The 13,039-nt window shown below is 42.4% G+C and overlaps 1 protein-coding gene across 1 annotated transcript; it reads left to right on the top strand.

The window, feature by feature from the left end:
• The first annotated feature begins 2,521 nt into the window (after positions 1-2,521).
• LOC145778560 (uncharacterized) lies at positions 2,522-3,483 on the top strand. Its single transcript, XM_082590073.1, has 2 exons — positions 2,522-2,963; positions 3,111-3,483. The coding sequence occupies exons 1-2, from the start codon at positions 2,710-2,712 to the stop codon at positions 3,481-3,483; spliced, it is 627 nt and encodes a 208-aa protein (XP_082446199.1). The 5' UTR covers positions 2,522-2,709.
• Positions 3,484-13,039: the final 9,556 nt, after the last annotated feature.

Raw genomic sequence — 13,039 nt, 5'->3', positions numbered from 1 at the left:
AAGACATTTCAAAGCTGTTTCATGCCTTCACTGGTACACCTTTCGTTTGTTATTTTCTTGCACTAAACACTAACTTTCAAGGTTTAAAGTTAGAAAATAAGAAAGCTATAAGGTAAAGTTGTGAAAACACTATTCACCAACTTCACCTTGTATTTTTGGTCGATTCCAATCTATGACGCCATGGAATTTTGATTTCATATTAGGTTACCATTAAAAAGTTGTGTGGTTCTATAACTCATGTGTAATTGAAAAAGTGGCCCGCAACCGCAAAAAGGTTCGTCACCCCTGTAAAAGATAAACACGATTAATACCTACATTAGTTGCATGAGACACACAGTAGCCAACTCAAACGCACTAGTATACAGCAACTAACTAGATGCTTACAATGACGTAAATCACTGAGATCGCTGGCGAATACTTTTTCCTCTTTTTCCTACATTAGCTGTAGCATACGCTACTAGGACATGTTGTCGAGTTATGCATATTGGAGCCCTGCGGATGACACATAGAAAGACGCAGATTAAAAAAGATTTGCGCGATACATATCCACAATATACACTACAAATTTAAATGAAAGGCAAAAGTGGTACAGATGCCTCCACGAAACTGGCTAACAGACCAGGGCGGGGCCCGGTCCAGAACGCAGTCAAGCATTCCCCACAGGAGCAACGCACGATATATCTCTTAGGACCAGATTCACTTTGACCTCAACCGATGCATCAACCACCGCTGAGACTGCCACCTTGACGAGCCTGACAATCGGTTTTCCTTTCCTAATTTGGGAGATGATCTCATGGACTTTCCCTAAGCGGTACCTCCCTCTCTTAGTTATATCTTCTGGAAAATCAATCACCACTAATTGTCCAAGCTTTAGGTTCTCCCCAAGATGGCCCACTTATTTCTACCCTGCAGAGAAAGTAAATAGAAAGAGATCCATTTCTCCCAGAAATTGTGGGATAGCGCCAGGTTATACTTATAGTCTCTCTGTAACTCATCTCGGTCATACGGGTTGCCCACTGATGAAATTGGGCTCAAGAATGGTTTAACCTTTGTCAGACTGCATATTTTTACACCGCTAACAGGCGGCATGGGTACAATTGTACCCACGTACATTTTCCATTGAAATTTCCAAGTTAGTTATATTTTTTGTACGGTATGCCGTATTTATTGGTCAGAGCGTTTAAATACTGTGCTCTAGGGAAGTATAGCACGTGTTGCTGCACCAGTTCCCTCTCCATTCCCCTTTTATTTTTATCATCCTTTCTGCCCCTGCGATCAGCTATCGTCATCCCAGTCGTTCCACTTCGTTTCCTCTCCCTTCGTCTCTTGCCTTAGATAAGACAAGGCACGTGCAGTATTAGAGTTTTTGATTATATTTGAGTAGGACTAGTAGGAATTGGTAAGTTTTCTGCCGGAATTGGTTAGGTGTAAACTGTAGATTGAAAATTGGTTGTACTGTAGGCTATAAGTTTTGGAAGGTTGGTGAAGAAATCATGAGTGATGGTGATGCTGAATCTAGCATTTACGATAATCGAAGAACACGACGATTGAGGTCAGTATCATTTTGTGTCCAGCTTATAGCCTACTTTTGTAGTACCGGTATTTCACAAAGAAACATTATAGCCTACACATTTATTTACTTTTTTGCTGCCTTTCAGATATACGGCCGATGAAATAAGGCGTATGATTGAAGAATCTGATTCTGAATATGAGGAAGGCGCATATGTTGCATCTGACGATAAAAACTACATACCGGAAGCAGATGATGGCATTGAAGAAGCGTCCGACATTGAAGAAGAAATGGTGGTAGAACAGGAAGAAGAATACGACTCAGACGAGAGTGTTGAAGATGTCCCTGCCATGTCTCAACATGTTGATAGCATTTGGATTGCTAAGGATGAAACCGAATGGCATAGAGATCCGCTGCCAACTGCCCAAACAAGATCTCGTAACATCCTACGACAAAGAGGTGGGCCTGCAGCAACCAGCAATCTATTTACAGAAAAAGAGCTGTTCAAATCCATCATGAGTCCAGAGATGTGTGACATCATACTAAGAGAAACAAATCGAAAGGCTAGAAGAGTTTATGAAGCTTTCAACAACAATCTCGCAGAAAGATTTCGTAATGCTTCTGAACGGCCACCACTAAGAACATTCGAGCCCTTTACTGAAGTTGAGCTCAGTGCATTTATTGGCATCCTTATTGCTGCTGGTGTACACAGGAATAACAAAGAGAATCTGGAAGATATGTGGAAAGTAGATGCTTTGCCTCTTATACGTGCAGCTATGTCTCGTGACCGCTTCAAGTTGATGCTCAGATTTATCAGATTTGACAACGATAATACACGTGCAGAACGTGTGCAAACAGATAAAGCTGCACCAATACGAGATCTGTGGCTAATGCTGAATAAAAATTTGGAGAGAGCCTACAAGCCACATGAATGTATCACGATAGATGAACAATTGTTTCTATTTCGAGGACATACCAAATTCACACAGTATATACCATCTAAACCAGCTAAATATGGTATCAAGGTTTTCTGGGCTTGTGATGCATCAAACGCCTACCCGCTGCATGGTCAGCTTTATACTGGAAAACCAATAGATGGTCCCCGACAAACAAATGTTGGTGAGCGAACAGTTTTGGACCTGGTCTGTTTGTATAAAGGCTCTGGAAGAAATGTCACCACCGATAATTTCTTCACAGGTATGCAGCTAGCTAAAGTATTGAACACCTGGGACATGACTTTAGTTGGAACAGTCAGAAAAAACAAGAGGTTTTTGCCAAGCAACATGCAGCCTGGCAAGGAAAGAGCACTTCACTCGACCAATTTCGCCTACCATCGAGATGCAACAGTCTGTTCATATGTGCCAAAGAAAAACAGATCAGTTGTGCTTCTATCATCCATGCACATGACTGGAGAAGTCGAAGCAACACAATCAAGCAAACCAGAGATCATCACGTACTATAATAAAACCAAAGGGGGGGTGGACACAATGGACAAAATGCTGGGTGAATACACAGTAAAACGACGGACACTGCGTTGGCCTTTGGCGTTTTTCTATAACATGATCGACGTCACTGGCTTAGCGTCGTTTATCATCTACAGGGAACACAAGCCAGTGTTTAGGAAAAAGGACCAACGGAGAAAGTTCCTGAAAGATCTTGCGAAACAGCTATGTATGCCTTCAGTGGAAGCTCGCACTACCAACCGCATGATGATGAGAAACCGCTTCCTTCGAGCTGCAGTGGAAATGGTTCTAGGACGGCCCATTGCGACACCGCCAGAAGGGGCAGAAGCTAACCCCAAAGAACCCCATGGAAATCGAGGAGCTACACCGATTGTTGGCAGTTGCTATGTCTGCAGAGATCAGAAACGAAAACGACGTAAAACCAGGAAAGGCTGCGTGGCTTGCGTTCAGCCTGTGTGCGACGAACACTTCATAACAAAAACAAAGTGTATTACTTGTGACACTGACTAAACCCATCTCGACTAAGTTTTCTTTCATATTTCTGTGTCAAATAAATCATTTCTGTACTCTGTTTCATTCAACATTCAAAAAATTGTCTTTGTGTTATGTATACTGGCATTATTTAGATACACAATGTGCAAGGGTACAATTGTACCCATACCGCCTGTTAAGGATGTAAAAACAACTCGACCCTAAATCTCGGTAACGTGTAAAGATTTTTTGCCGACATTTAGTCTGCATAATCTAACACAGAAATGTAGAGATGTCAGGAAGTTTCAGGTCTTTCGGGTTTCTAGAAAAAAGACTGTCGTATTTTAAAATTGGAATGGGTACAATTGTACCCATGCAGCCGGACAAAGGTTAAGGAGTGCGGCTGGAGTGATAACAGTAGAATCCTTAGCTTAGGGTCATCACAGATAGGGCCTTTCTGGAGTTGTAAATGCAAAAAAAACGAACCGTATTTTTTTTTTTAAAACGTGTTTTTTTTCAAAAAAAACTTGGGCCAAAAAAACAAGCGTTTTTTTTTTTTCTGGAAAAGTTGTAAATTTTTTTACAATTTGCAGCTTAGTTTCATTATAGTGCTCTTGAAAAACATTAAACTAGTAAAAATGGTTTTATTGATGAGCTGAAATTCCTAAGTGCTTGTGCATGGCAGCAAAGATTTTTTGCATAGTCCTACGTTCTTTTGCTTTCTTCTTCATTTTCTGCCATGTTTGTGGCAGTAGACTTGAAAAACATTGAATTAATGCAATTTGATACATGACATAATGTAGATGAGTTAATTTATTTTTCCTTTTATGGAAGTTAGGCTAGCTAGCCTACAATGTTAGTATACTGGTAAGGTACTGGTTACTCTTGTACACGCTCAATGGGTTGACGAAATTTTGGCAAAAACAAGATGGCAGTATTTAGAACACACAGTACCTTGTTTGTGGTAGTTTACTAATGCAAGCTATTGCCAATAGCTTGTTTAAACATGTTTTTTAACTGATAGCTTAACATTTAGCAGCGGTGTATATGCTTTATAAATGTTGAAACAGAAGTATTCCTTTCGTGTGTCGTAAGGTCTTAGACACTTCGTCATTGATGCTTCTTGCAGATCATTTGTGACATAATGCAAGAGATCTTATTAGCCTACTGATATTTTTAGCTGTCAAAAGTAAGTGCATTTGTCAGAAAAGGTTTAGGTTAATGTTCCTTTCAAATGCCCACCACCCATGTTGACTATTGCTAGTAACTACCAACCCTGAATGAACAAATTTTCTCTTTAAAGTGGAGTTTTTCAGCACTGCTCAGTGTTCACATAGTGAATAAATGCTTCATAATACTTTTCCTTACAGTTTACCTCATAGTGGTGGGAACGACACCACTGCTTGCAGTTGGAGACTATACGGCTATACGCTGTACTGGCAGGCCAGTAGTACGCTAACTTTCTTAATTGAGCAACTGTTTAACCTGATATTTGCCGCAGGAGTCATAGCGGCAATGCAATATGACACAGTATAGTAGTTGAGTAGCATAATTATTACAATAGTCAATAGTATGTTAAATGAGTTTCAAGCAAAATTTGGGTAGGGGTCCGCAGAATTAATAATTTTTCTAAAGGGGTCCGTGACAACAAAAAGGTTGGGAACCACTGTGCTAAAGTCTCAAAGTCCTGCAAACTAGTTCAAAATGATGATGATGGCGTATGAGCGATCTTTCCAGGCTAGATTGGAGGGCAGGAAATCTTCAGCCACTCAGCAGTCTTGTCGTCCAGGATTCTCAGACCATGCGCACCGTGTGGAAGCCGGTGGATTAGGCAGAGGTGGATGACATGGTCTGCGGTCTGTTCCGTGGCACCACACTCGCATTCTGATGAAAGAGCCAGGCCCCACTTGTGCATGTCCGAACGAAAGCGGCCGACGCCAGTTCGCAGGCGGTTAAGCCTGACCCACGCAAGCCTTGCGAGGGACATCCCTGGTGGCCGGGGATCGACGTCGGGTATGAAGTCACGGAGCGTGGAGGTGTGATTTTGCCACTCCGTGTTCCACATGTGGTTCGTCCAGTGTGCCGCACTTAAACCAAGTTCTTCTGCGTTCTTAAGGAGTTGTTGTGCGGCAGGCACAAAGGGGCGTCTTGATTTCAGTCGCTGCTTTATAGGTGGTGGTCTCTTGAATGTTGCATGGAGGAGATGGTCCGGGTCCAAAGCGCGGCGAGCGAGAGAAATTGTGGCTCCTTTACGGCGTAGCTCAGCGGGTTGGATGCCTGCTAGGATGGATAGGCAGTCCGTTGGAGTGGGACGCAAGCATCCAGTCACAGTACGCAGTGCGTCGTTGATGGCGGTATCAATCTGGTGGGTGTGAGAACTACGACACCAGACCGGCGCGCAGTACTCAGCGGTGGAATGAACAAGGGCTAGGGTAGCTGTACGAAGAGTTTTAGCACCAGCTCCCCATCCGGAACCCGCCAATCGCCTCAAAAGTGCGACGCGTGTAGATAGTTTTTTGCGCAGTGACTTCAAGTGCCGGCGGTACGTGAGTGACCTGTCCAGGGTTATGCCGAGGTATGTAGGTTCGGTACAGTAGGGCAGGCGTTCCCCATCAATGTTAATGTTTATCTCACGCTGTGCCTCCCGGTTGTTAAGGTGGAAGGCCGCCGACACTGTCTTTGACTTGCTGAGCTGTAGCTTCCATTTCTGGAGGTATGCTGATAGTGTTTGCATGTCTTGGCTGAGGTTCCTCTCCACTGACTGCCAGTTTCCTGCTGAGTGCAGGAGTGCCAGGTCGTCTGCGTACGCATATTTCCTGGAGATGGTTGGGGGCAAGTCGTAGGTGTATATGTTGAACAGGAGAGGAGCCAAGACTGAGCCCTGTGGGACGCCGTTTTTAAGTCGGTGTAGTCTGCTTCGACGACCGCTACCGGTTGTGAGGGTAAAACTGCGGTTTTGCACAAGTTCCATCATCATATGGACCATGTGTCTGTCAGGGAGCAGACGGAGTAACTTGCAGGTAAGGCCGCTATTCCATACGGTGTCATAGGCAGCCGTGAGATCAACAAACACGGCGCCAGCCTTCTTCTTAGCCGAGAAGCTGTCCTCAATGTCTTGGGTCATAAGTGTGACCTGATCTACGGTTGATCGTCCGTCTCGGAAACCAGCTTGTTCACGGGGGAGCTACGGATCTATTATTGGTTCGACACGGGCGTAGATGAGTCTCTCGAGGATCTTGAAGGGGATGCAGAGCAGTGAGATTGGACGGTAACTCTTCGGGTCCCCTGGGGGCTTCTTCGGCTTCGGGACTGCAACCACAAGGGCTCTTCTCCAGATTCCGGGAATTCTCAGGTGGCACAAACAGCAGGAAAGGAAGTCTTTTAACCAGGACTTTAAGGAGGCAGCAGCATGGAGTATCAACTTCGGGAATAGGTGGTCAGGGCCCGGGGCTTTACCTGGCTTTATGTGCTGGAGGGCGGCGGAAAATTCTTCCGGGGTGAACTCACCCGAGATGTTGTCCCCGTCTGGGGTTGTTCCCCTCCAGAGGTCCGTCATTTCTTGCAAGACGGATCTATCTGATTCACGGTCTCTCGATTTGTATTTCCCGTTCTCCACAAGTTGTGAGGCGATGGAATTTGCTGAAACGGGACATTGTTGACGAGAGGCACGTGATCTGCCAGTTAGGTTGTTCAGTGTACTCCATGCTATGCGACTGGAGTGCGTGAAGTCGATTGATTCAACGGTTTCTGTCCAGCGCTCCTTCCTGTTTGAGTCCAGCCTTGCCAGCAGAGCTGTGGCTGAGCTGTTGGTGTCATTGCCCTGAGGGGCGTGGAGGAAGTCAGAGTAGAGGCTTTCGCACTCCTTATCCCAGCACGGTATGTAAGTCTTTCATCGGCCGCGGGAGATGGATTGTTTTGCCGCTGATGTTATTGCATCACAAAAGTCCTGGTAGGCTTCTTCCACGTTATTGGTGTGAGGGGATGGGAAATACTGTGTGGCTTCAATGGTGAGGAGGCTATAGTACTCCCAGTTAGCCATTCTGAAGTTCCATCGATTAACAGGCTTGCTCGGGACAGGCATTATGAGCGTTGGAGCCGTGATAATCGAGGGTCGATGTTGGGTCCTGGGGAACTTCTCTAGCACACGTCTGTCCGGTTGGCAATTATCGGGGTCATCACTTGTGAAAGCCAGATCGGGGTTTGTACCAGTGTTACAGCGTCCGGAGAAGAAGCTAGCTGCACCCTTGGGATCGTGCAGTAGGGTGAGGTTGTTATTGGCTGACCATGAGGCCAGGCTTTCTCCGTGGGTGTTGGTGGTGTTGTAGCCCCAATCAACGTGGTGGCAATTAAAATCGCCAGCATAGAGGCTGGGTTGGGGGAACACTGGGATGGCTGTTGGTGTTAAGCGTGAGGGTGGTGGCTTATAGACATTGATGATGTGATAGCCTGATATGTCTATGCATAACCACTCTATCTCCCATTGGGCACTGGACTGGTCTATTGGCGTCCAGCTCAGTTGCTCATGGACAAACGTGACGAGGCCGTGTTTCCTGCTGATGGTTGCGCCTGCGATAGGGATAGTAGATACCGGGATTGTTAACTACATCCGCTTTTTCGTTCATCCGCCACATTAGAAGGGTAATTTTTTTTTATTTACAAAATAATGTATTTTTTATGGGTTATATAAAAAGAGTGAAGTTGGTTTTGAAGTAATTTAAAGTTTTTAGTTGAAAGCAAGCCAGCAGCAAAGCGTGAAAAAAATGTCAAATTGGCAATTTACCCTTCTAATGTTGGCGGAACAACGGAGTTGCTTGTCCCGGTAATCTACTGTCCCTAGCCTGCGAGTGTGAAGTTGGGTAATACCAACTTATCCACAGATGTGCAGTGGGTTTCCTGGAGGAGAATAACGAGGGCCTGATGTTTTGTGGCCAGATACTCGATGATGCTGAGCTTGCTGGCCGTAATGCCCTCGGTGTTCAGCTGCAGTACGGTGGGTCGTCGGTACTTTTCGACAGAGGAGCTGCCGCGCCCTGAGAAGGGCGTTTCCCTATCCACCCTGCGCTGAACTTGGGCCTGGTTTGCTCGAGTGTGCCAAGCTTCGCTTCGCATATATTTTTCTTAAAGATATGCTAATGACGGGAGGGACCACGAGAAGGTGCTTGTTCTTCCCCCCCAACTAGTTCAAATTGGATGGATTAAGTGCAACCATATTTCTTTTAAACATGTCTATGACAGCACAATGGTGTGATTAAGAGAAAACAAACATGACTATGACATCACAAAGGAGTATTGAACCTCTTCAGGGAAAATAAAAAACATCAAAATTTTTTCATCTTTCACTACATTTAAATGTGATTTGGGCTAAAAGTTAGGACTTTAGCTCTACACTGCTTTTGCCAAACTTTTCATCAATTTTTCCTCTACCCAATAATTTTTTTTTTATAAAGTTACGCATCATGGTTTTGTTGGTGCGTAACGACAAGAAGTCAATTTCTTTTTATCTCAAAAGTAGTAGCCAAAACTTGTTTTAGTGTTCATAAACAGATAGCTCGCCATAGAAAACATGGAGGTAGAGCTAGAAATTATCTAAATATGTTGAGCGGTTTTTGAAATATGACCGTTTTTCTATTGCTCCTTATCTATGAAGCCACCTAGTGGCTATTTCACTTATAACTCGAGAACCGCTTGTGTGATTTTCATCAAGTTTGCACCAAATGCACATCAACTGGAACAACCTCTTGACGTTGTACTGGAAAAGGTGTAGAGTGCTGGTCAAAAGTGCCAATGTTAAGCAGAGAAACAGGACACTGACCACCTGGTCCTAACATGCCTATTAACCAATATCCCAGGTGGCTTCGAAACTGTACACAAGTGTGGTACTGCATTTAACAACTGGCTGGACCAAATTACAGACAATACTTGAGATGTGCCAACCATAGGACACTGTTACTACTATTTGAGACGATGAGAAATCTTTATGGATCGTGTGTTGAGACTTGAGATCTACAAAATTGCAATGAAAAAATATACCAGACATACTCTAAAAGTCTGATTTGAAATAAGTTTTCCGAGTTATGGGACTGTTTTTTTGTTGAAAGAGACGCTATTGCAATGAGTTTACCCTAATTGCTGCATATTGTGACATTTAATGTCAAATAAGGTTCAAAAAAAAAAAAAAACGAATAAAAAACAAAAATAAGATAAAAACATAAAAAACGAGCTATTTTTTCTTTAAAACAAAAAAAGAACGTTTTTTTACATCTCTAACTAAAGGTCTTTGGTTGACTATTCTTATGGCACTACCCGTAAATGTAACAAGTTCAACAAAGTTGGGTTTACGAGCTGAGTTCCCAATAGCGTGGAAAAAGGCAATTTTGAATTGTTTGACCATTGCTTCCCAGGCCCCTCCCTGGGCGGGGAAATACGGAGGGATGAACTCCCAGTTAATTCTCTTTTTTTCAGAGAAGTTTGAATTCCAAAAGACTCCAAAATTTCTGTTAGTCTTTTAGCTGCTGCTTAAAATCTGGTCCCGTTATCTGAGTACATGTTACGTATAGATCCACTCAAGTCTACAAATCTGGTAAATGCTAAAACAAATTCACTGTAAGATAGTTAGTTTGGCTGCCTACATATTATAAACGCTAAACTAAACAGTGCAATTATACTAACTTTGTAAACCTTTGAAATCTTGTTTATGTTTTCGTTATAAGCTATATTTTCTTGTAAGATTCACGGCACAAAAACAATTATCCAAAGTTGTCCTTGGTGTTAGTTTAAATCGCCCTCCTCTCCCTCTCAAAGCTACTTGTTTCATCCGCCACTGGCTGAGACATTGCTGGTGCTTCCACGCTGTGTTTATTGGGATGACTTTTAACTATATGCCCACACCATTGCAAAACGGAAGAAGCATTTTGTTTTATTAAAATGCGAAGGTCTAGTAGACATTCCAAATTTCAATGAACTTATTGTCCAGAAAAAGTTATTTTAACTCCGCTACGCTTTCTTGACGTATATCTTTTGTTGAGACATATAATTTAATAGAGTTTATTACAAAATTGGTTGGTTGGTTTTGAATTTTTACCTTCACACTGACAAAGCCTTGATAGGTTATTCCTGATAGCTTCGCATAATTGTGGAGGCTTTTCATGCAGGGCCGGTTACTGAGAATGACAGAGTGAACTTTCCGATTGTTGAAGTGTTATTGCCGAGGAATTATACCATCCGTTAGGTGCCGCTGAACGGAAAGCAGTTCTCATAATGCATTGTTCAAGCGCACACCCCGATAGTCGAACCATCGCCGCTTGATCTTGAAGCTTCTTCGTCCACGAAGTCACGCTCTAACAAACTCAGCTATCGGGGCGAAATGTTTGAACTTTTTCAAAGTACAATAATTCCCTCTATACAGAGGCTTGTTTTTAACTTACGATGTTTCAGCTCGAAAATGTGATATGGATACATCTTTTCAACGTGATCAGACATTGCTAAACGTCGAACGGATGAAAAATGTCTAAATTTGCAGAAACTCTTGTTTTTCTATGCTTGATTAGCCATGCCGGTTGCGGTTGCGCAAGTCATCGGGGGTTTTATATTCCTCTTGTTATGCTTGCTTGCATTTTTTATTGAACCAAATCAGGCAACGCAACTCAATGGAGTCAACATTTTCTGCTATCTAGATACAGGTGGATTCGACAAGTGAACTGGTTGTCCTTAATGAGTAGCAGTATCTTGCATCACGGTGGAGATCGGACAGGCCTGTGGTCTCCGATGTAGACGTTGTAGTTGTTAATTGTTAAAATTTAAATCTTTCTTTTTTTCTAACTTAATTCAAACTTTGCGCGCGATAATTTTGTCTAGAGTTGAATTTTCATTTTGCGTGTTTAGTTGGTTTCAACAACATGGTCCTGTGTTTTGCCATGCTAGACAGGTAGTCGCTACCTGGTCTAGCCCCTGAAGAAGTCAGTCGTGTCTGATTGACGAAACGTCGGAATAAAAGCAAATTGTCACTGTATACATCTTGTGATAGTTTAGCTCAATTTGCACCAGTAGAACATCTCCTATTATTTAATTTAATGCCTGGTGAACAGCCTCATTCAATTTTCAGCAAATCCAATAGTGTTGCTTAACTTTATTTCTTTTTTGATTTATGATTTCAGGACCTAATTGCTTTCGTCAATCAGTTTCCTTAAAACAAAGCGCATACACTATTTCTTTAGTAAGCCTACTTCAATAAAAAAATACTAACTCATGCCCACCTTTCGCAGTATCTTCCTTTAGAAGCACCTCATACACAGAAAACATTTCCGTATTGCTTGTGGAATACTTCTATTAATGAAATTGTTACTAACTTCAAACCAGCATGTCTGCAACCTTATTGGTGAGACGTGTAAGTCTGCAAACACATGGGTTGGAAGTGTAAAGCTATTTGTGGTTCCAAAGCAGGTTTTATGTCGTTAGATAGCACGGCCAAAATAGATACTGTACAATTGTAATCATAAGGTTTTCGACATCACCACACTTTTGTATTTTGCCATGAACCTACCCTCAACATTTAAAAGCAATAGAACTGACTGTTAAAGAAAGTATCTAAACTCTAAAATCAGAAGAATATATGTACCATCCAACAGATGTGAATTGATATTTAGGATAGACATATTGGCTACTCATCCAGAAAACATGTTTTTTTTCATTGATTCAACATCTGCAACGGTAAAAAAACTAAAAATGGTAGGCTACTGATTTCCTTGCCAGGTAGGTTCCTTTGAGAAGGACAAACATTTCAATCGTTTGACATGCATGATCAACAGAGTATGGCAGCTTTGCTGTGCACAACAATTGTCTCGGAGTGCGAGAGGCAAACTAACAGCTTCCTTCCCAGCAGTTAGTAGCCTAATCTACAAAAGAAGTCTTATAAATTTTGTAATTAATTCCGTTAAATAAAGCCACAACATAGTTTAATGTCATTTGAGCCAGCAAGAGTTTACACCAAGTCTCCCTAAACGGCAAAGTACGTCATTTTTCTATTGATTTAACGTTTGGAGACGTTGAGTCAATGTAAAAAAGGCTGATTTTGTTGTCTGGGTCGAAGCATGCAGCAGTCATTGCAGCTATAATTCATATCTGAAATTGTTTACAGTAGTTTGGACGCAATGAGAGTTATCAGATACATATGAGATACACTTTGAGATACAGGAAAGTTACTTTATTGTTACTTAAAATGGCATTTTGAAGCGACTTAGTTAGTGCATTTGCATGGTTTGGTTAATGTAACTTTCCAGTATCTAATGTAACCAAAACGCTATTGTTTATTATTAAAATCTTCCCTTTCAACATGCTATACTTACTGAATCTACCCCAGGTCTGAATCACGTGTCGACGACCTCATATGAATATTTAACATTTTCCTTAACCTTCGTCCGGCTGCATGGGTACAATTGTACCCATTCCAATTTTAAAACACGACAGTCTTTTTTCTAGAAACCCGAGAGACCTGAAACTTCCTGACATCTCTACATTTCTGTGTTAGATTATGCAGACTAAATGTCGGCAAAAAATCTATACACGTTACCGAGATTTAGGGTCGAGTTGTTTTTACACC

This window comes from Aplidium turbinatum, chromosome 1 (assembly GCF_918807975.1).
Source record: "Aplidium turbinatum chromosome 1, kaAplTurb1.1, whole genome shotgun sequence".
NCBI lineage: Eukaryota > Metazoa > Chordata > Ascidiacea > Aplousobranchia > Polyclinidae > Aplidium > Aplidium turbinatum.
This window is presented reverse-complemented; position numbering and strand designations above follow the sequence as displayed.